At 41.2% G+C, this 27,197-nt stretch overlaps 1 protein-coding gene across 10 annotated transcripts in view; it reads left to right on the top strand.

Annotated features, from left to right (window-relative positions):
* PAN3 (poly(A) specific ribonuclease subunit PAN3) overlaps window positions 1–27,197 on the top strand; it is a 116,380-nt gene that overhangs the window by 9,407 nt on the left and 79,776 nt on the right. For all 10 annotated transcript variants that reach the window (XR_006286359.1, XM_037891626.2, XM_037891630.2 and 7 more), the window contains 2 exons: window positions 4,984–5,105; window positions 25,799–25,865. Coding sequence is in view for 9 of the 10 variants with exons in the window: in XM_037891626.2 (XP_037747554.1) it covers window positions 4,984–5,105; window positions 25,799–25,865 (189 nt within the window). In the remaining variant the exon portion in view is untranslated. The remainder of the gene's footprint in view (window positions 1–4,983; window positions 5,106–25,798; window positions 25,866–27,197) is intronic.

The following is a 27,197-nucleotide window of genomic DNA, read 5'->3' on the forward strand; positions in this document are numbered from 1 at the left end:
AGTAACTAAAAAGGTCTACATTTGTAAGTTGCACTTCCAGGACAGAGATTGCACCACAGATTGTATGAGGTGAATTGAAAAATACGATTTCTTTGATCATTTTTACAGTGCAAATATTTGATTTCAATTACAACACAATACAGTACATATGAAAATGTAGAAAAACATCAGCAATATTTAATGCATTTTAATTGGTATTCTATTGTTTAATAGTGCGATTAAAACTGATTAATCATTGATTTTTTTAATCACAACTAATTTTTTTGAGTTAATTGTGTGAGTTAACTGCGATTAATTGAGAGCCCTATTTTTTTATATCTGTTGTTTGCTTTAAATGTTTCCTTCCTTTTTTACGCTAAAATCTTAGTTTGCTCATCATTCTCAATTTCTGCTGACGTTGCATGAAAGAGAAACGCAGTCTGCTATTCCCCAACTTGTCACATCCATCTTTGCTCCTCAAACTAGTCTAGCTAATTCTTTCACTGTTGTGGGGAAATCACTAGGTCTCTCAGGGTAAGATCATCTTGAGACTGTTTAACCTCACTTTCCTGAAGCATAAATAGTGCTAACACAAGACAAATGGATGTATTTCTCCTGTAAGACAACTTTATCCAATTTCAGAACTTTCCCACCACCCTAAAACAGTAAACAATTAATCTAAACTAATTAAAAAGTATACTTTTGGGAACTAGAACAGTACTGGAAATGCTATTTTAATGGTACTGAAAGCTGAAGAATTTGAAAGTATACTTATGAATTTTAGTTATACAGAAAAGATCAAGATGGGCAATTTGAATGCAGAAGCTAATGTAGTTCAATAAATGTGTGTCAATAAAAATTCAAAGTGGCGACTCTAAAATCTGTTCAAAGGTGTGTCCCAGGCCCATTACGCATGCATCTCAGAGACCTACTTTCCCATTACTCAACACTCTTTATCCTTGGTGAAATCCAGGCGCTTCCAGCGCAAGAGCTTTCTTTAGGCTGGCCGTGATACACAGTTACAAAAGTGATTTTAACAGTTGTGGCCGTCCTCAGAGGGAAAAAAAATCTGTAGCTTGTCTGAATAATTAGTTGTCAGAAAAAAAGTCAAAGAAGAGAAAAAGCTGTTAACAGAGATTTGTGGTCTTCCAGATAATAGACCAAGTGACAACTGCCTCATCTATTTAGGTGATTATCAAGCACCCATTGCTCTAGAAACTGTTTCCCCAAAAAATAATCTTATAGAAGACATGGTCAGACAAAGTGGTCTCTGTTTCTCTTGGCTTCTAGAAAGGTGTCTGGAAACTTTTTTCCCTCTTCTTTTAGTGTATGTCTATGTGAGCTGCATCTTGTCCCTTTCTGTCTTTCTTTTCTTAGTCATTGCTGTTGATGTGGGAAGGCTATGTTAAATAAATGAATCCTGGGTTTTATTCTGAAGGCAGGGAAGCCAGGGTTCATTTTTCACCTCTGGAATATAATTCCATAGCCTCAAGCCATTATCTTGAGAACTCTTGTCCTCTACTCTAATGAGTTTAACCCTGGAGGTCATTCATTGAATCATTCCTGTGGAACATGACTGTTAAGTTGTTCTTCTAACTAATTTGGTACAGTACAGTGGAAGGGCGTATGGATGAGGACTGCCACCTTGAAATCAGCATGTTTCTTTGTGGGGAGCCAGTGTAGTGAGCAGAGCACCATAGTCGTGTGCTCTCAGTGGCTGGTGATGCGTGGGACGTGGGTTATTGTGCTTTGGTCCTGTTAGGATCTTTTAAAGGTCAGTGTAATTACTTTAGTACAATCAGGTGCAGTCACCTAGCAAGGAAGTTATGAAGTCGTGAACAGTCGGCCAGATCATTACTCTACAAAAGAGGCTTGTTCTTCTTCTAGGTACAGATACGAGAATATTTTGGAGCAACTACAGCTCTTGTGAGTGTCCAGAAACACCAAGGGGTCCAGGAAAACACCCAAACTACAGAATCACATGGCATTTTGAGGTAGACTCTCACTGAGAGATGCTGTGGTGGACAGCTCTTCAAAATGTTTTCATGATGCAATTTTTAGCCCTGCAGCCCAAGGCCACAGCTGGCCCAGGTCAGCTGACTCAGGCTTGGGCTGCAGGGCTAAAAATTGCTGTGTAGACATTTGGGCTCAGGCTGGAGCCTGAGCTCTGGACCCTCCACCCTCATAGGGTCCCAGAACTCAGGCTCCAGTTCCAGCCTAATCACCCCAGTGATTTTTCTGCCCAAAAGACTAAGCCCTGCAAGCCCAAGTCAGCTGATGAGTTTATACAGTGTATCTTGGAATGGCAACTGTTCTTGAAACTTTGAAAGTTGCTAATGGCCTTCACCAGTCAGGAAGGACATGGATTTAACTTGTATAGTGTAGCATAAAGTTGCAGCAGTACCTCGGTTTCCAATACTGACTGAAATTCAAGCAGAGACGACCCCTGATTCCAGGGCAGCAGATACCTCAGTGCAAACCTAAGCAATTCTGAATGAAAAATAACATGAAAACAACTAATTGTCACTAAACAGAGCCCCAAATTTCCATCTTGAAAAAACTACCCGGTGAATGTCTGTACTTCTGGGTATAGTGCTTAGATTATCCACAAATACAAAGTTTGTTTTTAAATCGGAAGATGCAGATATTGCTGATTATGCACTAACCCAAATTTAGGTGAGTAAATTTAAGAATACAGTTTAGACATTAGCAACCAAGTATGCAGATACATCACTCATGAAAAGTTACACAGAGTTGGTTGTGGAAAGCACATATACCAATGAGTGAAGATTGTCTCTCAGTAATTGAGAATTTAGGGTAGGTTGTCCATTTGGAAAATACAGTCCATGAGGAGAGTATTTCAGTTACTTTCCCCACAGTGCTTCTCATCGGCACTCCAGCTCATCCTTCCTGGTATTGCAGATGTCGGTGATATGTTCTGTGTAGATGACCCTTGACCATCTGATGGCCTCTGACACCATGAGTTGCCGCATCAGCCAAGCGTAGCGTTGACCAAGTCTGCAGTCCGGCAACATTTGCTTGTTACTGGGGTCCCATGTGCCGAGGGCTCTGATGATCAGCGTGTCTCTCTGAATCTGGTAACCCTTAGCTCTCAAGGTGTCAGCCAGAGGGGCGTATTTTTCGAGCTGACCCTTTCTAGTCCAAGTTGGATCCTGACTAACAAGGTGTGGCAACAGTATTTGATAGCTCTGCAGTTTTCAGTGTTCTCATTACAGTAGGTCCACAGAATGGAATAGTCTTGTTCCAGTATTCTGAATTCACACTTCCCACCTAAACAGCTGTGGGCGAGTGAGGTAAGAACATGGCCAAACTGCAGATGGAGGAGTAGTAGTTCTGGGGCCTCATAAGAGCTCCCTCTTGGCTGTTCTTCTGGAGTTGTGGAAGAAGAGCTAGAATGTGCTGCAGATACAGATATGGCTCTGCCTCCCTGTTCCTTTAGTCCTTAAATTTAAGATTCAAAAGTGACTTGAAAATTTCATGTCATTTTTAATGATGACATGTAGTTGGGGTCTCTAACATCTGTAATACACCTCTCCTGAAAAACGCGAAAGTAGCAGGCTAAATGCTAATGTCATGTCAGGATTAGTTTAATTAAGGGCATGTCTTCACTGCGAAGTTATCTTGCGATAGCTCAAGTGTTCCCCTTAACTTGTTCCCTCTGTTCACACACAATCTGACATTCAAATGCAGTGATGCCATTAACTTAAGTTGGCTGGCTCAAATGGGGATGTAGGCTGAAGCGTGAGTGAGCGCAACTTGTCAGTTGCTAACTGGATGCTGGTTAGTGCCACTTGAGTGCTGCTGTTACTCTAATGCTGCCTTTGTTTCTTTTGAAAAAGCTTTCCTGCTATCTATCTGTTCTAGTCTGGAAGCAGGGAAGTTACCAACCAGTTCATGCAGCCTGCTTTGGCATTCAAAACCCTACATTCACATGTGGGTGTGAATACCAGCAACTGCAATCCTTCAGCTTGGTACAGAGATCCATTTGATTCTGTTTGACAGTGGTGACTAGGAAGACATGTTAGCATGCTACCAACTGGCTGGAGGCTGATACCAAGGTTCAAGTTGCACTGATGTGGTACAGGTCTTTCCTTCGAGTTGGATCTGTGCCTAGTATTCACACATTTATGCTTTATGGAGGGTTTCTTTACTGAAACATACCTTCCATAGAACCATAAAATCTTGATTCTTTGATGTTTGATTAGTGTGTTTTAGCTCTTCATGAAATCACTATATTTTTTTATTCTTAAAAATCTTTGTTGCACTGTAGTGGCGAATTTATATAGGTACAGTTGAAGTATTTTATTATAAGCCCTTGTTTCTAGACACTGAACTTTCTTAAAATATGCCTTGGGAATTAAATCTTTCATGCTTGTTCTTAGCCTAGAAGAACTTTTTGGCAACTTTGAATAAAATTGTCCAACTACTTTTGAAAAACAAGATAATGAAAAGTTTAAGGAAACATAGAATGTCTGTGCTGTAAGATGTTGTTTGAGTTCTTTCCCACGCATCATTTTAAGTTGTTAACTTGCTGTGAATGTTGCCATCAAGAGGAATGAATACATTGTTTGAAAAATAAATTATTGAACACGTTGAGAACTTCTTACTATGTATGCAAGATCATTACTTTCCTTTCTTTTTTTAAAAAAACTTCCTTTCCTGATGCTCCAACCACATTACTTCCTATTCTGATACCATTACTTGTTCCTTTCTCTTTCCACATTTTTTGCGCTCCTCCTCCCTGCGTTCAAGGCTATGCACAGCTCTGCCCTGCCTACCTCTCTGCTATAATTTCATATTGTGCACACACGCCTTATTTACCATCCTCCATCTAACTGCTCCTTTCATTATATGTACCAATATGTTTTCTTTGTTGCTTCTCCTAGGAATGCAAGTCTAAATATAGACATATATTTTATTGGCAAGAAACAGGTAGACTTGCTAAACTAAAATCATCTGAAACATTTTTCCTTTTTCTTTTAGTTCCTGGAATAGATGGCGGTGGTTTAGCTGATGCTAGTCTCACAGATTCCTACTTTAGTACCAGCTTCATTGGTGTTAATGGATTTGGAAGTCCTGCTGAAGCAAAATATCCCATGATGCAGGTAATGTTAGCAGTGAACTGTATCAATTTGCACTAGGTCTGACAGCCATTGTTGTGCCAAGAACTGACAACAGTTAAGTGGCAGGAGCAACAGAAAACTAACTTGCCTTTCTACAACTGTTTTTCTACCTGTTAGAGTACATTTGGCTTTCCCATTTCATCTAAAAGGGTGGAAACAGAACAACCTTGTTCATTCCTTCGTGTTGTAATTATCTTTATTAGCAGTTTTGTTTTACTTATGTTCCTTTAGTTTATTTCACTTTATATTATTGTATATTGTGATAGACCCAGGCCAGTTGGGTACAGCAGAGTAGTAGAAGGCACATATACTGGCCACTGGATAAACAGTTTTCTGTTCCCTGACTGACCAGAGCAGGGGCTGCTCCAGGCTAGGGTGGACACCTGCCTCCAATTAACCTGCAAAGCGTCAGGTGAGGCCATTAAGCTAATGTGAACACCTGACTCTAATTAAGGCCCCTCTGATACTATAAAAGGGCTCACTCCAGTTAGGCCGAGGAGAGGAAGTGCGACTGAAGGGCTGGGTAATGAAGACATCCTCAAGCCACTGGAAAGGGAGCCCTAAGGTAAGGGTGAAGGAGAGAGAAGCAGGAAAGCTGTGGGGAAGTGGCCCAAGGAAATGTAGCAACTCTGGCAGTGAAAGGTCGGCTGCCAACAGCTGCTGCCATTAGGGTCCCTGGGCCGGAACCCAGAGAAGAGGGTGGGCCCAGGTTCCCCCGCAACCCACCACTACAGAAACACCTCCTGGGAGGGGAAGACAGGTCCCTATCAGGACAGGAGGCTAAACTGTTCTGGAATAAGCCCATAGGGACAACAGAGACTGTGGGAGTTCTCACCAACCTCCTTGCTGGCTTATGATGAAAAGGGCTCAGTAGACTGTAACCCTGGCCCTAGAGAGAGAAGGGCTATGTGGAGTGAGCCTTTGAGGCTAGCATAAACTGCCTGGAAGCACGGGACCCATGGGGACAAAATCGGAGCTCTGCCACAACATATATAATAATATTATATTACAGTGGAGTCGCATCATACGTGCATTTAACTTACGTGAATTCAACTATACGTGCTTGGCCAAAAAAAAAGAAAAATAACAATAACTCGCAGCGGTGGAGTACTGTACAGGAGTCGACGGGAGAGCGCTCGGAGGTTGATGCATCCTGTCTAGACTAGACGCAATAAATCGACCCTTGCTGGATCGATCGCTGCCTGCCGATCCAGTGAGCGTCTTGTCACGCTGAGTGAGGGTCTAGTGTTTAAAGATGCGTATTTTTCGTACAACATGGCCCCTAAATGCAAGCCAACTACTTCATCTGGTGCTCAGCCGAAGAAACAGCGATCTGCTCCAACTTTGGAGGAAAAACTGGCTGTGTTGGACTTACTGAGAGATGGTATGTCGGTCTCCAACGTGGCGCATAAATATGGCCACAACAAATCTAGCATCCATGCCATCAAGATTCGAGAGAGAAATTCGTCAAGCCGTGGCATCAAGTGCTCCAATAACTGCTACGGTGATGAGCCAGGTGCGTGATAAGACTTTAGTGAAGACTGAAAAGGCATTAAACTTATGGCTGGAAGACATGAACCGTAAACGGGTGCCTATCGATGGCAACATGTTGCAAGAAAAGACTCTTAGCCTCTACGCGCTGTTTATACCTCCCACCGAAGATGGACAGCCTTCTGATGAGAAGGAATTCAAAGCCAGCCAAGATTGGCTTAACAGTTTTAGGAACCACTTCAACCTCAGAAATGTGTGAAGCTGCATCTGCCAATGAAGAGACAGCAAAAGCCTACCCTGAACAATTAAAGAAAATCATAGAAGAAAAAGGCTGTCTTCGGAACAAGTTTTTAATGCTGATGAGACTGGGCTCTTCTGGAAAAAAAAAATGCTCAACTGCACTTACACTTCGAAATCAGAAAGACAAGCCTCTGGCTTCAAAGCAGCTAAAGACCGGGTGACTGTGTTGTTATGTGGCAGTGCGGCTGGGCATTCAATAAAGCCGGGCTTGCTCTACAGGGCTGCAAATCCCCGTGTTCTAAAAGGCAAGAACAAAAATCTCCTGCCTGTGTTCTGGCAATCAAATAAAAAGGTTTGGTTGACGTCAGCATTATTTCTGGATTGGTTCCCCAAGTGTTTCATTCTGGCGGTCAAGCGGTAACTCGAAGAGAAAGAACTTGACTTTAAAGTGTTGCTGATCATAGACAATGCTCCTGGCCATCCTGAGGCACTCCAGTTTGCGCATAACAACATTGAAGTAGTCTTTCTCCCTTTTTTTATTCTTTCATTCTTCCATCTCTCTCTCTCTTTTTGACTATACGCGATTTTCACCTTACGTGCTGACTTTAGAACCTAGCCCCCGTGTAAGATGCGACTCCACTGTATATTAAATCCTCTTGTGACTTATGGTCAAAATATACTGCAATCTTAACTTTAACTGTCCAGGTTTCTTTTTAGGGCCCCCCCTTATTTGTGTCTATCACATTTGAATTGGCATGACTAACTTTTTTCAGCCTTTTTACTCAAAACTATAAAATATTTTTAATTGAAATACATTTTAATGTCCTTAAGCCTCTGAAATGGTGTGAACTGTTAAAGTAACAGTACACTAATAGCTTGACTTATGTAAAATCTCAGGTAAACATCTATCACACTCTATCTATGTGCATTGCCCACAGAATATAAACTAATTAAGTGACCTCCATTTGCTATGTAATTTTTTGGAATAGATTTTATTTTATAGCAAATATAGGTGTCCATTATATGTTAATTTATACAATATAACAGTCATACAATACAGTCTGTTGGAAAGGGCTGCTCATCTTACTTTGAAGCATAAATATATGGATCTGCTAGTAAATGCAGTAATAACCTCATAAAATAAAGCACTCTAACCCCCAGTCCATCCTCTCTTTAAAAACCTGAGGGAAGATGGTCTGTCTATGGGCTTGGAAGGCTAATAAATCCAGATTTTGGGTGACCAGGAGCGGCGAGTGCTTTCTCATGGAGAAAGCCCTGAAAGCAGCTTTTTCTTATTTTATATCAAGGGAACTCCAGCTCATAAGGCTCCTTTGAGGTCTGGTATGGTGCATATAAAAATAACCAGCAAAGGGTGGGAAAGAATTAGGTGTTCCCTTTCTTCCTTCTTTTTCATGTATGGTATGAAAAAGGCTATATCACTTATTTTAAATGGGGTTGGAGGATGCATAACTTGCTGTGTCTAATTTTTTTTATTACTGGCAGCCATGCATGAGATGAAAATTGCCCATCTTGACCTCAGATCTCAAGGTGAGTTGGTAGGACTGGAAATTAGAAAATCATTTTCCTATCTCTGAAGAAATTTGAGCTAGATAGCATTGAGTTAAACATGGAACTATGCAACATACGCAGCGAAGTTTTGCGTTTTTTGGACTCTGATCTTTAACAGCAACATCTTCCTTGTAGAATACACAACCTTTGTTATAATTTCATACTTCTTTCAGAAACATAGCACATCATGCACTTAACCTGGCTGCCCATGCAAATGCTGAATATTTGGTAATGTTGCTAAGGTTGTAATTCAGGTTTTGTGGGTTACTGTGCGAAAAATTAATGTGTTGTGTGTAGTGTTTTCTTATCTGTTGAAGGCAGAAGAAAGTTCCTTGTGAAAATGGGGAGTCTTGTTGCTGAAAACATGCTCTGTGGACATTAAGCTTACTGTTAAGAAGTGTCCTATAAGTTGACATTTTCTTGGTTTTAGGGTTTGATTTGGAAGATGTTGTACTTAATCAATAAAATGAAGTTTGTCTGTAAAGTATTCTCTGGAATATATGAACACAAATACACAAAAATTATAGGTGGAGCTAAAATTATAGGTTGCCTGACACATCTCATAAGAGTGCATTTTCAGTTGCTTATAACTTTGCCAAATTTTAATTATTTGGGCTGCAATTTTCCATGCTGATTGTCTGCCTCAGGATGATTTTTCTTTTAAAAAGGTTGCCCAGAAAATTTCATTTGTTTCCAAGAACAAGGGTAGGAATATATTCTTGTAACCTTTTCTTTTAACAACTTTACTGCCCCTGCGCTTTGGAGCAGGGACTCGAAATTTGGTAGGCTGGTGGCCATTGTGTCAAGGATGTACTTCTTGTTGTCCCTGTGAAAATCTGCCTAAATTGGAGCAAGTTATAAGACTTTGAAAATCGCAGTTTGCACGTGCTCAATATAGACTTCTTAGATTTTAGTAGCTAAATTTCCTGAAGATTCCATCCACACTGGGCATGCTCTGGCCCAAGGCAGTGTGGGGCTTTCCCTGCATTTGCTGCTCTGGGCTGCTATAAACTCTGCTGGGTCCAGGTTGGGTAGAAGAACTGAGAACTCCCTCCTGTGCTCTGAACCCACCCTCTGCTGGGCCCGAGCAGCATGGAGGAGGAAGCTGCCTGATTTGTGTACAGAGGGGACAAGAGCTGGACACGTGGGGATAGACTGAGTAGATGGGACATGGATTAATCATGGCTGTGATTGAAGGCTGATAGAGAAACTGGAGGCATGGCAAGAAGTTGAGGTGAGGCCGATCTGACGAGGAACTGGAGTATGGGAGGAGAACTGGGAATGGCTAGGCAAAGAGACTAGGGCAACAGGCTGATGACACTGAGATTGGACAAGAAGCTTGGGGAGTGAAATTGGGAACATGGACTGCGGCATCAGCGACTGGAGGCCAGGGGAACTGGGAATGGTTGAATAAAATGACTGGGATTAGGACTTGCTGGGCAAGGAGGTGGATGAAAAGCCTGAGGAGTGGAGTCTGGGAAGAGGAGCTGGTTGAAAAAGACACAGGCTTGGGAAAAGGACAGATTTCAGGGGATGGAGCAGAAGAGTCTGTGCTCACTAGAGCATGCTTTCTTCTAGAACCTGGAATGGAACCCAAGACTACTAAATCTTACCATTCTTCTGCTGTCTGTGAAGCTCACTGGCAGTGTCCCATAACCCTTTAGTGCTGGTGCACATAGAAAATGACTGCCTACTACTGCTGTCAGTTACTCTGTTAGCTCAAGGGGCAGAGGTCTGTGTGGTGTATCTAAAGGTTCCACCCCTTCCGGTGAGCCATACGAGACTGAGAATGATGAAACATGATGGAATTTGGTTTTTTTTCCTGTTGGTTCTTTTTAGAACCTAGGTAATTACTCACACACACATCTGTTAAAAGAACATTATTAAGGGGGCAAACATCAAGCACTCAATGGTAAGGAAATACCAGAATTAAGGTTGCCTGTGCCTTAATTTAGTTCCCTTGTGCGTATGTATTGTGATACTGTTTTTAATTACCTGGTCACCAGGTCCCCGTCTCCTTCAGTGTGCAGAATAAGCATCTGTTCAATATTTTGTTTACTTATTCATGTTCAATGTGTGGCCCCCAGGCCTTATTTACCACACACCCATTCAAACCTTCCTCTGAAAACAATCATTTGCTCATGGGCTTTTCTGTGGAGCTTATCACTATAGCATTGGAGTGCTTCAGAAGTATTAATAAATGTATTTACACAACACTCCTATGGGTATTGATCCCCATTTTACAAGTGGCGAACTGAGACAGAGATTAATGTCAAAAGGAGTCCACTAATTTTGGGTGCCCAAATTGAGAAACCTACTACCGGATTTTTCAGCATACTTCTCATTATATAGCACTTCATGTTCAAAGCACACTTCCCACTGACTTCAGTTACAGCTGAGAGTGCTCAGCATTTCTGCAAATCAGACACCAGGGTCCTAAGTCAGAAAATGGAAACACACATTTAGTGACCACCTTTGAAAAGTTTGGTTTAAGTAACTTAACTACCTTATATGGGAACTCTGGTAGAGGCAGTGATAAAAACCTATGCTCCATAGTAGCATTCAGTCTCCTTTACCATGAGACCATTCTTTCTTTTCCTGCAGTCTGCTGCCTCATTCATGAGACACTTTTCATCTTTTGCAGCAACTGAAACAGTTACTACAGACAGCAGTCTCCTTCACTACACAGCCCTGATTCATCCCTACAGCAGGCCTATCCTGTACACTGAATGGGGCAGGGGTCCTGTGGAAAAACTAGTATGTGATCCTGTAATTAAAGACTGTTTCATAATGCATACACTCCAGAGGGGCACATTAAGATTGTACAGACAACCTAAATTTTTCTTTGAGTTCTTGCACACATCCATTCCACTTAGATATGCACATGCCAGTGCACTGAAGCCAGAGAACTTTTCCCCATAGCAGTATCCATTGGGGCAGTGCATGTGCCCTCTGCACACTTGTGGTACTAGCCAAGGCTATGAAGAGTCAGAGCAGCCCTGACACCCCTTGCTCCACTCCAGTTCTGTATCATATCCTATGGTCGGTAGTCAGCGTGTGTGAGCTGCTCACCTTTTTTTTTTTTCGTTCTCTCTTTAGGAAAAGTTTTCTAGAGGTTTTTTTTAATTGTAAATAGTTACTTTTCTATAGTTTTAATGGTACTCATTTGCAAAAGATGACTTGATTTTTGTCTTATTGTTCTTTGAGCTTTTCTGTATGGGGGCCATGCCTAAATTCCTGTGGGTTAAGTGTTGTTCTGGCTGTAACTAATCTGTCAGTCAGCGAGCCTAACTCCTTCAGTTTAAGGTGTGTGGGAGAAGAAAATGTGAGATATAAGTGCCCTCTCTGTAGCGGGGTTAAGATCAGGACTGAGAAGTTGAGGGAAGTTCAGTGTCAAGATATCCTGGTGGAAGCAGCTTTGTGCTCAGTTTTGGAACCCAGGTGTTCAGTATGCAGGAATTTGGACTGTACTCCATCTTAGAACATTCTACCAGGCTTGGCAGCATCCCCGTGCTGAAGGGGTTCAGAGAGATGACACTCTTCTCTGTCTCATATCATGTAAACAGCAGCAGAAGTCTAGCACTTTGACCTCTTCCAGCCAGAAAAAGCCCTCTTCATCTTCAAGGGGTAAGTCCCCAACAGACTTTCACAAGAAGACCACTACCAAGGTTAGAGCTAAGCCAGGTCCCACTAGGAACTCCCCCCATCACATTCTGGCGATGTAGAGTTGTCAACTCTGGCACCTAATGTGGTACCATCCAACGTAGGCCTCGGATTTATTGTACACCTGCAATACCTCAATAGATACATAAAGAGTTTTGTATGGTTACCTTAGCATCTATTGTCCCTAGACCCAAAAGACTGTTCACTGCTCTCAGCTTAAAGGATTCCTTCTTCTATGTGGGTGTTTACCAGAGCCACAGGAGCTTCTTAAAACTCATAGCAGATGTTATTACAAGCTTATGGTCCTCCCCTTGAGTCTGCACAAAGTGCATGGCAGTAGTTGCAGCATATCTCATGAAGGTAGAGGTCCCGGTGTACCCATATCTGGGTGAATGGTTGTTTTGAGATCTGTCCAGACAGCAAATAATAGTGGCCATTGAGAAGATCCGGTCCCTCTTTCAGTCACTGGAACTGTTGATCAACAAGGACAAATCAGTTTCCCCCTCTCCTGAGAATCAAATTCATAGGAACAGTTCTCAACTCAACCACAGCAATCACATATTACCTCAAGCTAGGATTTCAGGTGATATGGGACCTATACAAAGACTTCAGGCATATTCTTGTACAACAGTGAGGAATTGCCTGAAACTTCGAGGTCACATGACAGCTTGTTCTTACAAGAATCAGTAGCCAGACTTCACCTCACAGTCATGTGGAGAGTCTATCTACTATCCTTCTCATCATCTGCTGGCATGCTGACTCAGATATCCACAAGTGTTTTGTCGTCCCTGGTCTGGTGGATGGACTCTGCCAATGTATGCAACAGTGTTTCTTTTGCCCCAACTCTGCCCTCTGTGACCGTGGTCATGGATGATTTTCAGACTCAAGTTCTCTCCCTCACATGAATGGTTGAGAGCTTCAAGCAATCCACCTGGCTGGTGAATCGTTTCTTCCCCATATCAAAGGTAGTTCTGCTCAGGTGCTCATGGACAATACAGCTGTGATGTTCCATCTAAACAAGCCTGGACGTGCCAGGTATGACCCTGTTTGCCAAGAGGCGATAAACCTTTGGTCTTTCTGCATCAGGAATGAGATTACTCTCAAAGCATCTCACTTTCCTGGGTCTCAGAACTGTCTGGTTTCAAGACTGAACATGGCAAAGTCTATTTTTCAGATCTGCAGAATGCCAGAAATAAACCTATTCGCCACCTGACGGAACAGGAAGAATCCCCAGTTCTGTTCATGGTCAGGTCACAGCCTGGGATGTGTGTCAGATGCATTTCTGCTATCCTGGAAAGGGAAACTTCATTACATTTTTTCTCCTATCACTATTGTGTCAAGAGTTTTGAGCAAACTCAGACAGGATGCCACCACCAGTCTCGCCCAGCTAGCATTGGTTCTTAGACCTCTTGAGCCTTTCTATTCAAAATTCCATACCCCTCTCTCAGGCTCGGACATAGTGTCACAGAACCATGGTCAGATGCTGCATCCCAACCCTCTCAGCCTACATCTGACTGCTTGGATGTTCAGTGGGTACCTCCCCAGGAAGTGGTCTGTTAAGTTGGAGTGCAAAATGTTCTTTTTAAATAGCAAAAAACCCTTCACCAGACAGAGAACTTCTTCTGTTTTTTTGAGGTAAGTATGTTTGGTCCCAGCAGAATGATACCTCTTTCACAGGTTCCTATTCATATTATCCTGGATTACTGGCTTCACCTAAAGGAAAAAGGATTCTGTCAATTAGCTGCCAGAGGAACCTTCAGGGATCTCCATGCCCTCTCCTCCTGTAGAGGAAAGATCCATTTTTCCAATCCTATGACTGTTAAGTTCTTGAAAGGTTTGGACAGGCTCTTCCCAAGTATTAGGGACCCAGCAATATGATGGGATCTGAATTTGGTTCTTTCAGTTTTGGTGGAGCCCCCTCTTGAAACTATAGCTGTGTCCTCATTTTCTCCTGTCTCTCTAGCATTCCTGGTGGCTGTTACTTTGGCCAGGAGGGTAGTAAAACTTCAGGCTTTGGTGGCTGACCATCCTTTATATGGTGTTTTATAAAAGAGAAAGTGAGTTTGTATCCACACCCCAAAATTTTCACTTAACTGGTGTCGGAACTTCATCTAAATCAGACTCTCTGCTCACCAATCTTTTTTCAAAACCTTTTCCACCAAAAAAAAATAGGAGAAATCCATACTTTGGGGGGCATAAGCCTTTTATTGGGACAAGGACAAAAGAGTTTAGAATTTCTCTTCAATTATTTGTCTCCTTGCTGACAGGATGAAGGGGCAGCCTTTCACTTCGAAGAGGATTTCTTCCTGCATCTCCTCCTATATTTATCTATGCTACAATATTGCTAAGGTTCCCCACTCTCAGTGAATTCTAGCCCATTCTACAAGAGCACAAACATTGGCTGCTTTCTTGGCTTGCATTCCCATCAGTGAGATTTGCAGGGCTGCAACTTGGTCATCTGTTTAGACCTTCACCACTCATTATGCTCTCTCCAATGCCTCAAGAAATGACGTTAGATTTGGGAGAATGGTGTTGTAGGCCTTGTTTAGGTAGACTCCAACACTCTTCTCTCATCTGGAACTGCTTGTGAGCCATCTAAAGTGGAATGGACATGTGCAAGAACTCAAAGGAAAACATGGTTACTTAAGTGTTTGGTAAATATGCAAAGTCTCAAAGAACATGTCCATTTCATGACTACCCCTCCTTCCCCTCTACATTGGAGTCACAGCAAATTCTGACTTCTGGTGTGAAGGAAACGAGGGGCATTGGTACTACTCTGCTCCTTTGCACTCTAAGCCGGCAGCATGCCTGTGCAGAAGGTGTATGTGCTGCCCTGATGGGTACCGGTATGGGAAAAAGTTTTCCTGCTTTGGTGCACTAGCATGCGCACACACCTAAAATGGAATGGACATGTGCAACACATCTCAAAGAACAAGAGTTACCAGACAGGTATGTAACTGTTTTTTTTCTTGCATTTCCTAACTTTTGAGGGCTTGACTTTAAGATTGCAATGTTATTTTAATGGGTGTGTGTGTGTGTGTGTAATATATATATATATATATATATATATATATATATATATATATATATAAATGTATTGTGGGGCATGAAGAGGGAAGGCAGGAGAGAACTGGTTAATAAGGATAAAGGAAGCCAAAGTAGAGGAGGGGCCTGCTTCCAGGATAAAGGGGTAGTTGACTGGCTGAGCTCTTGCAGAACTGATTTTAATACTGCTGAGATTTGATTTAATTGTGTATATATTGTATGTTAGGGCACAGAGAGCCTTGGATAGGCATCTTTATTAATTTAAATCTAGATAAATAGATAAAAAATAAATAAAGGATAGAGAGGAAGGGAGGGTAGAATGGTAAATACCATAGAAAGCAGTGATCTTCCAGAAAACACCATCCTAGCCACTATGGATGTAGAAGCTCTCTATTCCAACATTCCATACAAAGATGGGCTATAAGCCATCAGGAATAATATCCCCGATAATGTCACAGCAAACGTGGTGGCTGAACTTTGTGACTTTGTCCTCACCCACAACTATTTCAGATTTGGGGACAATTTATACCTTCAAGTCAGCGGGACTGCATGGCCCCACAGTATGCCAACATTTTTATGACCGACTTAGAACAACACTTCCTCAGCTCTCGTCCCCTAACGCCCCTACTCTGCTTGTGCTACATTGATGACATCTTCATCATCTGGACACATGTGAAGGAGGCCTTTTGAGGAATTCCACCAGAATTTTAACAATTTCCACCCACCATCAACCTCAGCCTGGACCAGTCCACACAGGAGATTCACTTCCTAGACACTACAGTGCTAATAAGCGATGGTCACATAAACACCACCCTATACTGGAAACCTACTGACTACTATACGTACCTACATGCCTCCACTTACATCCAGACCACATCACAGGATCCATTGTCTACAGCCAAGCTCTAAGATACAACCGTATTTGCTCCAGTCCCTTAGAGAGAGACAAACACACACAGGATCTCTATCAAGTATTTGTAAAACGACAGTACCCCACCTGGTGAAGTGAAGAAACAGATTGACAGAGCCAGAAAGGTACCCAGAAGTCACCTACTACAAGACAGGCCCAACAAAGATAATAACAGAATGCCACTGGCTGTCACCTACAGCCCCCAACTAAAACTTCTCCAGCGCATCATCAAGGATCTACAACCTATCCTGAAGGGCAACCCCTCACTATCGCAGACCTTGGGAGACAGGACAGTCCTCACTTAAAGACGGCCCCCCCAAACCTGACGCAAATACTCACCAGCAACTACACACAACACAACAAAAACACTAACCCAGAAAACAAACCCTGCAACAAATCCCATGACAACTCTGTATGCATATCTGTTCAAGGCACACCATCATTGGACCTAACCACATCAGCCACACTATCAGTGGCTCGTTAATCTGTACATCTACCAAAGTGATATATACCATCATGTGACAGCAATGCCCCTCTGCCATGTACATTGGCCAAACCAGACAGTCTCTACGCAAAAGAATAAATGGACACAAATCTGACATCAGGAATTATAACATTCAAAAACCAGTAGGAAAACACTTACATTTCGCTGGTCACTCAATAACAGACTTAAAAGTGGCAATTCTTCCACACAAAAAACTTCAAAAACCGACTCCAACGAGAAACTGCAGAACTGGAATTAATTTGCAAACTGGACACCATCAAATTAGGCCTGAATAAAGACTGGGAGTGGGTGGGTTATTACAAAAACTAATTTCCCCGTACTAATTTTCCCCTACTGTTACTCACTCCTTCTTGTCAACTGTTTGAAATAGGCCACCCGCATTACCACAACAAAAGTGATTTTTCCTCCCATGGTATTCTACTGTTAATTGAATTGTCTCGTTAGCGCTGACCCCCCACTTGGTAAGGCAACTCCCATCTTTTCATGTACTGTGTATATATACCTGCTAGTGTATTTTCCACTCCATGCATCTGATGAAGTGGGTTCTAGCCCACGAAAGCTCATGCCCAAATAAATGTGTTAGTCTCTAAGGTGCCACAAGGACTCCTTGTTGTTTTTGCTGATACAGACTAACACGGCTACCGCTCTGAAATAGAAAGCAGTGAGGGTGAGGCTAGTAGAAAGATCCAGTGAGGGAAGAGTAAGGAGAGGATTGGGACAAACAGTTAGTAGAGGGGAAAGAATGTCACAGTGAAAATCTGAGGAACGGGAGTCCAAAGACCTCAGCAGTATCCTGAGGCTGCAAGAGTGTGCTGTGGCTGCTGTTTCCAGTTTTTCCTCATTCTTCCCCCTCTACAGATTGGCTGCTTGCCCTTTCATCAGCACCTGACCCTGTGCCGCCTTTCACACTGCCTTCCCTTTAGATGAGATGTAAGTAGGGGCAGAGTTGTGCTGTTCCTTGACAGTGAAGAAACAGTAAAAGTATACTAATTTTCTGAATTATACTTACATTTCCCTTTTGTAATTTAATTGCTGTATATTCAAATAACCACACTAACTATTCTGAAAAACTTACTTCAGTGTATAAACCTTAGATTAACGGTTAAGACTTTAAAAAAATTTAAATCTGTACTTATCTAAATGAGTATCCTGACTTTCAAAAATGAGAGCCCTGTAGCTTCCATTAGAGGTAGTGCTCAGAGCAAGTTGGAAGATAGTAAGAACACCATTGGCTGGTCTATGCTACTGCTTTCATAAGGAATTTTTCAGAAAAAGCTCAGTGTAGACAAGACCCTGGATGTTGCATGTGATGATGGCTCTTGCTCTGACAACAGTTTTCCTTTTAGATTTGAACAGAGGCAACATACTCATATCACTTAAGCAAAAAGAATATCCATCAGTTTTGGGGCTGACTTTGAACTAGTTCTTTGTTACACATCCGGGACCATAGCAACGGAATATTGCGTATTGAAGCAGCCAGCAATGGATTAGGGATGTGTATGGAACTGAGCCACCTCCATGTGGCATTGGGGAAGGGATTTTGTTTTTTGTTTGACTTTGGTTTCGACAGAGTTGTCTGCGTGCGCAAGCTTCTTTGTGGTGAGGATCATGAGATGTATAGGAGTCTGAAGCTGTTGTATGTGTATACGGTGCTGCAAATTCAAACCTCTCCCAGGCTAACTGCCTAAATCTAATTTGACAAGAATTGTTCAGTTTTTCAATATTTTCTCTTATGCTCCCCTGTTTGTAGAGTCTCAGCATGTGTGTGTTTGGGTAAGTTTTCTGTAAGTGAGTTTTCTGATAAAAGGAACCGAAGGGAGTGACCAAGTAGCCCAACTCTTAATCCAGAAACAGCTTAGTCTTTAACAAAGACCATGTGCATGTCCATACGCAATACCAAGTCCAAGCAATAGTGCATGTCCAGAGTGTTTCAACCAAGGCTACTAAGTCATGGACTTAAATCGCTTGTAAAAAGACCATGCTCATTGATAGATGTGAGCAACAAAGCATAGCTTTTTCAGGCAGTGAAATTCTGATTTGTCATTTTTATGCTTTAATAAATACACCTTTATAGTAATTACCTTTATAGTTTCACAGGGTTTAAGGCCGCAAGAGACTATTAGATCATCCAGTCTGGCTTCTTTCTTGTATACTACAAGGCATTACATTTTACTTGGTCACTCCTGAATTAGAGCTCAATAACTGCTATGTTTGACTAAATACAGCATTTAGAGATTTATTAATGTTTGGATTTTATTATTAGAAAAAATTGTGCAAAACCACTACAGAAAGCATGTTAATATATTCTTAAAAATAGTAAAACTATTAGCTTTGATTCATAAAGCAAGATAGGTTTAGTGTCTAGCTCTTCTGAGGTAGGTTGGTGGAAAGTGCAAATCACTTTGTATTAACTGGATACCTATTCAACTCCAGTTGTCTTCTCAGGCTTCTGGAAACATCTATTGTGGCCACACTCAGATGCTGATTGTAGTCACTTCTCTACTAACATGACATCATTTCATAGACCTAGTTAATTCCATGTTAAAAGCTTGTTTATCCTTACAATAAGTGAAATATAAGCTTGTATTTATTATAACAACTCCCATTCTGATGGATCTCACCGCTATTTCCAAACTAAAAAATAAATGCTGAGATCGTTCATCCAGCACTGAAATATGGGAGGAGGCATCTACATCAGCATCTATGTACAAAGTCTCTCTTTTTTTTTTTTTAAGTGGAAAAATAACATCTCAATCAAATTTATAGGTTGAAATTTAGATCTGAAGAATACAATTTATGCAAGTTGAAAGTTGGGCACCATAACAGAGTTAATACTTAAACACTTCCAAAAACTCTGCTACAGAAGACAAGATGTTGCTACTTCACGGGTATTGATGCTTCAGTCTCTTTCCACAGTCATTTTTAGGGCTGGAGATAAGCCATTCTAAAGTACATTTTTGCGCAGATACACTGTTCCCTGATTGAAATACGCCAGACCCTCACTAGAACGCACGTCTATATAGCACGAAGTCACATATAACATGGTCGCGGCCATGGATCCCAAATTTAATTACTTTAATTGCAATTCATTTTAACGCGATCCCGCGCATGGATCCCAAATCCCGCGTTCTAGCGAGGGTCCAGTATAATAGAAGTTACTACCCTGCCACTTAGATGCACTTTTATGAAGTAGTAAATTTGATTTGTAAAAAGTAGCCACTCCTTCAGTAATAGAGGGTAACATTTAAATTTGATAAATTAATTTTGCTCCATTGTCATCCTTGTTTTTCCGCCTATCTTGTTCACCTTGGGTTTTTGTCTGCAAATCTGCTTTTTGCCTTTGTATGCCACTTCCTCAACTCCACCATGGCTGAATACTCATCTATGCTCTCCCCTTTCTGCTGGGTCTGAGAACAGAGTGACATTCTAGCCAGTCCCAGAAAATGGATCACTGGGCAACTACCCAGTATCTTAGCAGCCTAATCCAGACTGTAGTTAAGTAATAACTCTGTAAAAGTGTTTTGGGATATAGTTTGTGTGAAAGAGAATATAAAACAGTTACTAACTTGTGAGTTGAGGAAGTAGGAAAGCTAATCTTCCTGTTACATTGGTGAACAAAAAACAGACAGTGGATGAATATGACCTGTTGAAGCAAATTTGTTAGGCCTGGTGAATTACAAAGGCCTGGTCAGTTCTTCCAAACGTCACAAACGGAATATATTGAAACTTGGAGTCAAATATTTTGCCTGCTTAATACTATGTAATAAAATAGGCACTGGTGCATGCACTCTGTTTATAACCCACTAACAGCCCCCCTAGCTGCTCCCCTCCCTTCAGTTTCCCCTTATAACTAGAGAGGTGTTAACAGACCACTTTACCTTGAATGGTCCCTTGAAATATGTGTTAACTACTTACAGTAAATAATCTGTTCTACCTTGTATTTAGCTGCGATACTCTGGCCATGTCTACACTACAAATTACTTTGGTATAATTTGCATTGTTCAGGGCTGTGAATAATACACACCCCATGAGCGACATAAGTTATAATGACCTAAGCGCCAGTGTGGACAGAGCTCTGTCAGTGGGAGAGCTTCTGCCGACATAGCTACCATCTCTCGGAGAGGCAGGAGTTATTAAGCCAATGGGAGATCTCTCTCTCCCATCATCTTAGAGTGTATTCATGAGAAGCGCTACAATGGCACAGCTGCATTGGTGCTGCTGTAGCATAGACATAGCCTCTGAGTCCCTTTCCCAGACCTGAAGAAGAGCTCTGTGTAAGCTCAAAAGCTTGTCTCTCTCTCAAACAGAAGCTGTTTCAATAAAAGATATTACCTCACCCACCTTGTCTCTCTGATATCCTGGGACCAACTTGGGTACAACAACACTGTGAATGTGAATCCTACTCTGACACTTTCAAAGACATGAATTGCGTAACGCATCAACATCTTGAACTGACTTTTTTTGTGGGAGGAGGATCAATTTATTTCCATGACAAACTTAGTAAGCAATGGTTCTTGAGCTAGGCAGTCAAAATTTTAAAATGTAAATTAAAAAAAAATTCTAAACTTTTTTTTTTAATTAAACTTTTATCCATCCCAGCAAGTGCTGTAGGATGTGGATTTGACTGAGGCCTGGTCTGCATTGGTGGGGGAGGAAATCAATCTAAGTTACGCAACTTCAGCTACGTGAATAACACAGCTGAAGTCGACATACATAAATCAACTTAGCTTCGAGTCTTCACCGCAGTGAGTTGACTGCTGCCGCTCCTTTGTCGACTCTGCCTGCGCCTCTCGCAGTGGTGGTGTACAGGAGTCGACAGGAGAGCGCTTGGGGGTCGATTTATTGCGTCCAGACTAGATGCGATAAATCGACCCCTGCGGGATCGATCACTGCCTGCTGATCTGGCGGGTAGTGTAGACATACCCTTTATGTGACTTTATTATGACCTTGATGTTTGAGGCTTTTTAAGGGAGTAATTCTAGGAAATGCAACTAGATACACATAACTAAATGGCTATCTTCTGGCACAGATTGACCAAATTAATTGGTGTAAAATGAAAAAGCAAAATGGACTTTAAGGACCTTAGTCTGTTTCAGATACAAGCTTGAAGGACCTCTTTTACACTGAGCTTATGAGGATTTTTGTTGGGTTAAGTAGGAAGGTATGGGGAAAGATAACTGGTTAAGCTGGAACTTGGACATTACTTAAAAAGTGGTGGGGAAACCTCTTGCCTTGTTTCTACCAGCAGGATTTGTAGCTAGACTCTGAGAAATAGAGACTGATGGGATAGTCATTGCCAAGATCACGTTTCTTTCCTCGTTTGGAGATCAGTACCAATTTGTGGTCCCCCCACGCCCCCAAATTTCTGTGCTCTCGCTAGTGTTCCATGATGCAACAAAAATAATAGTTTCAGCAAAGATTTTATTTCTGTTTTCTTTAGTATGATGGGATGCTTGACATGTGTCATCTAACTTGTTCTGGCTTTTTTCCTGATTCCTTTGCCTGCGTGCTCACACAGAGGGTACAGATGATATCTTGCATTCCATTAATGAGTTTCAGCAAAGCCAGGGTGCACCTCATGTGGCTTACACAGGTGGACGCTTAATCAGTCAGCCTTGAGGCATACCGCTGGCCCAATTCCATTAGGAGAGAGGAATCTAAAGGAGATGCCATAGTGGCAATTGATCCAGAAATTCAACCATCAGTGGGGCTCATCTTTTATGCACTTCCTTAAGAAAGTCAGTATGGTTTTGTTACTTACCAAAAGACCAGTGTGGCTGTTGTGTTCAGTTCCTACCCAATGCCAAGAACTAAGATGCTGAAACTAACCAGTTGAAGTAGGTTGCAGAAAAGGATTCCTCAAGCCAAGGGGTGGTACCAGGTATCACATTGCATAGACTATCAAACAAAAATCTGTCTCTTTCTACAGCATTTGGCTTTTGCATTCTATATCATTGGATATTATAAATACCACTGCTGCTCTTCAGAGGCAGGTAACTAAAGTACTTTATGGTGGAAGGAATTGTACTTTAGACACCAGAATTATATACACTAGCTAAGGCAGAATTACAAGGATAATCTAATACAGGAAAAGGAGACATTTCTCAACTTGCTAAAAACAGTTTTGAGTGAAGCTGAAAAGTGTTAAGTAAGAATGTCTGAAGTGTTACATTACTGGTCAGATGTACTCTATCTGTGTCCTTGTAATGTTGTTGCTCTTGAGGTGGAGGTAGGAGGACAGGTGTCATGTTATGTTCTCTGTATTTGGGAAACAGGTTAACTTAGTCCCAAACCTGCCAAGTGTGCCTGATATTGTGGTGGTAAATACATTTTATAAATTCATTGCGGGTGTTAGTCTATGATGAGGAGTTGGCTTTCACTGATTAATAACCCTTTATTGGGAGTTGGACTTCAGCTCTTCAGCAATGTGACACACCCACAGAACCAAAACCATTACCAGCAGCTTGTTTAATTAAAGGTCTTGAAAGACGTGGTGACACTGGTAGACCAGGTGCCAGCTCATGCCTTAATTGAATTCTGGCAAATACATAGCTGAAGTCAGCCTGGTTCACCTGTGTATTAATATTAATAATAAGTATTAGAATTCTAAGAATGTGTTAAGAGGTTAGACTGTGTTTGAATCCTTGTGAGTTGCTGCACGCATTACTCTCACTTATAACATCTGTATCCCATATTGTGAGGTAATATTTAAGTAGGTGTCTCGTAAGCCTCTTCCACTGTGTAAATCACCAGACAGGAGAGAGATTTTAACTAGTGCAAAATGCTGGTCTCCAACAGAAGGTGTTATGTCCTGTCTGACAAAGAAGGCCCATTGACACCAGATGGACAAGAGTAGAACATTAAAGAGGACAAGACTGTTGTTTACTCTTCTCTCTCCTACCTCCACCCCCCAATAAAGATGGGTCTTGCAAGTGAATTCCTCCCATCAGCTGAGTTTGCAGCTCAAAGGAGAAGGGGGGAAGGGAATAAAAGCCCCTAACTAGGAGGAACTGTATCTCATTTGCTGCTTGGACTCTGGGGGCAAGGTTTCTAGGCATAAACAAGGGATCCCCAGCTGCTTAGCCTGGGTTAGCCCTAAAGGACAGATAGAGCTTGCTTATTATAGAAGCTTCTATTACCTTTTGAAACTTAAGACTGTAACTTATTTGTGTGTGTGTGTATGCATATGCTTTAACCTTGTAAGTGATTCTCTTGCTTTCTCTTCCTATTTAATAAATCTTTAGGTAGTTGGTTGTAGGATTGGTTACCAGCCTTGTCTTTGGTGTGAGATCTAAAGTGCAATTGACCCTGGTGTGAGTGACTGGTCTGTTGGGATGGGGAATAACCTGAATATTGCTGTGTTTCATGATGTAAGGGACTGTCTATGACAAAGACAGGCTTATCTGTGTGGCAAGACAGAGAGGGGACTGGATGTGACTCCATGTTAAGGCGGTTATAGTGCCTGAGGTGTTTACACTTGATATTTGGTTGGTGAAATCTAAGTATTGAAGTCACAACCAATTTGGGGTTGTGCCTCTTCCCTGAGGTGATACTCTCATACTCTTGAACCACTGCAGGGCAGCTTGACAGAGGTTATGTGGGTATGTGTGTGGAGATTCGTAGGGATGGAGTAGGGGAAGGGGTAGTAACATAATAGGTCCCATGACAACAGAATGTTTGATGCTGGAGCATCCCAACAGAATGCAGTACGTGGAATTGAGTGAGATTAGCATGGCAACTGGCTGAGCTCACTGAGAGGGTCACATCTAAAGTTGCTATCCGGTAATGTGCCTCAATGGTTTTACTAAATACTCTATAATTTAGTGTTTATTTTGTTGTTTCTTTGTATGGCATCATATGCATAAGTTAGTTTTAAAAGCTTGTCTTACAATAGAACTTCCGAGTTATGAGCACCAGAGTTACGAACTGACCAGTCAGCCACACACCACATTTGGAACCGGAAGTACACTATCAGGCAGCAGCAGAGTACTGTCTTCCTTTCTCCTCTTCTCCTCCCTTTCCTCCCCCCCCCCCCCCCCAAAAAAAAAAAAAAAAAAGCAAATACAGTATAGTACCGTGTTAAATATAAACTACTAAAAAAATAAAGGGAAAGTACCATTTTTCTTCTTCATACTAAAGTTTCAAAGTTGTATGAAATCAGTGTTAGCTGTAAACTTTTGAAAGAACTATAACATTTTTGTTCAGTTACGAGCATTTCAGTTCAGTTACGAACATTACCAACATTACCAACCATTCCTGATGTGTTCGTAACTCTGAGGTCCTATTGTACTTATTTTACAAAACCTGTTTCCATTCTTCTTTACTATAACTGAAGCATTTGTATGTTTTTGCTGAAGTGAGTGTTAAAGTTCTGCAGGGACTTCTAACTTCAGTTGCTTTATGGAAAGTGGTGAGAATCTTTTCACATTGCAGATGTATATTTCTAAAACAGTACAAGGAGGAGGCAGCTCTCAAACTGCCATTTGTCATCTTCCCTTCGTTTTAGGCCCCACCCTGAAAATATTGACCTATGTGGCTAAAGAGCTGAGTTGGGGTGAAGTTCTTGCTTAGCAAGATTCCTGCCCTTACTGCATACGAGTGGGGCTCAGCCTGATAATGGTTGAAAGAGTAGAAGAGAACCATTGCTGCCCTTTAAACATGTTGCACAGCCACAGAAAAATCATATAGTTTTCCTGAAAGCCCCAGTATGCTTGGTAATTCTCTGGGTTCCATCATTCAAAAGATGCCACCAAATGCTATACTAATTTGACAGTTCTCCACAGGGGAAGAGTCTCATATGATGATAGTGGCAAATAATGGGGAGAGGAGGAGGAGTCCTGGGAGTGCAGCATTAAGGAATCTTCAAGTAATAAAAGCCACGGCCTTCTCTAACATTTTGAGAAACTATAGGAAAAAGGAGGAGAACCTTAGATACAGTAGGGCCTCCTAATCTATAAATAGTGGATGTAGATAATGCTGTTTTTAATACACACTTGTTTTGTGTGTTGTGGTTTTCATTAGAATTGTTTTCTCTCATTTGTTCAACATTTTTTGTCAACTACCAATCAGAATCTGTGTAGAGCAATTTGTTAAATTGGAAATAAGCACCTATCCTCTTCTTACCCTGAGACAATGGCCATCAGGATGTTAATCTTCTAATTAGTATTAATAAAGTCTTAAGATTAGCTCATATGTCTTCAGCCTTAATAGCTTTATTTTATGCATGCAATTTTTGTTTTTCACTTTTTGCAGAGGATGACAAATAGCAGCAGTTCTCCTAGCCTCCTCAATGACAGTGCCAAGCAGTATGCAGGCCATGGTAAGAACTTTTAAAGAAATATGTTTAAAGGTATGTTCAAAAGCTATCTGTATGGAAAAAAATAGTTTCAAGGGAGTTAGTTCTCCCTTTAATCTGATTTAGAGGTGATAGAATATTTTTTTATTACTGTGTATTCCAAATCAAATTACTAGTGAACTTTCTAACTCTCAGCTTGCCTTTCATTTTAAAGGGAAAAACTTAGAAATTTGTCTTACTGCTCAGTCATATCAAGCAAAATACTTATTTGAATGTCTACTATAAAGCCCTGTTAGTTAACTTTAGAAACTGTTTATACAGCATCAATACAATAATCCCTTTTAAATGCCTCTTACTAAAAACAGTTGTTTGAAAAAGTGAAATGAAATTACATATGTAATTTTTTTTACCCTTAAATTTTAGATGCACATATTCACACATTTTTGTCTGTTTTATTTACAAATTGAACTAAGTTTATCATTTCATGTTCTTCATTTTTTTTCCCCACAGCCAAAGTATAATAGGCTATTTGGTATGAAACTCCTGGTAACAGAGGACAGGAACTTGGCACTAACAGAATCTAATGAATTTTGGATCTTGAGTTCTGTGGCATATGCCAAATAACTTGGAGCTTGGAATTTAAAATTTCTACACAGCATGTTTTAAGTAATATCTTGCCCCTTTCACACTTTCTTCTTTCATATTACTTGGGAACATTCCATCCGTCCATACAAAAAATGACTATATTTTGTAGGCCTATCTTTGTGTTATGAAGCTGCTAATGCATTTTCTACTTAAAAATCATTATTAGTTATGTCAATGTCTGGAAGATCCCAAGGTGTTTGAAATGCTGTCAGTTAAGGAAAATATTTTTACTTTTAACTTGAGCAAATTTAGTGTTTAACTCCAGTGAGAGAATACTGAACCTCATAATATTCTTTTTAGTTACTTCTTAGAATATAACAACACTTTAGATTTCTTCAGATGATCTGCTTAGTCCTGTATCAATATTTAACTTCTTTAAGAAGTGGCTCCCACTTCCAATTGGCAAAAATATACATTTAAAGTATGGCCCTCCTCTAAAAGGGGCTACAAAAGTGGTGTTGTGGAGCTCCATGTTTGTGTTAGATGCCACAGCAAATTCACTTGTCCGTTTACAAGTAAAATAACAAACAAAAACCCCCCCTATCTTAATGATTAGTCATAAGAATGGTCACACTGGGTCAGACCAACGGTCCATCTTACCCAGTATCCTGTCTTTTGACAGTGACCAATGCCAGGTGCCCAGAGGGAATGAACAGAACAGGTAATCATCAAGTGATCCATCCCCTGTTGCTCATTCCCAGCTTCTGGTAA

The sequence above is a fragment of the Chelonia mydas genome, chromosome 1, assembly GCF_015237465.2.
Source record: "Chelonia mydas isolate rCheMyd1 chromosome 1, rCheMyd1.pri.v2, whole genome shotgun sequence".
Taxonomy (NCBI): Eukaryota; Metazoa; Chordata; order Testudines; family Cheloniidae; genus Chelonia; species Chelonia mydas.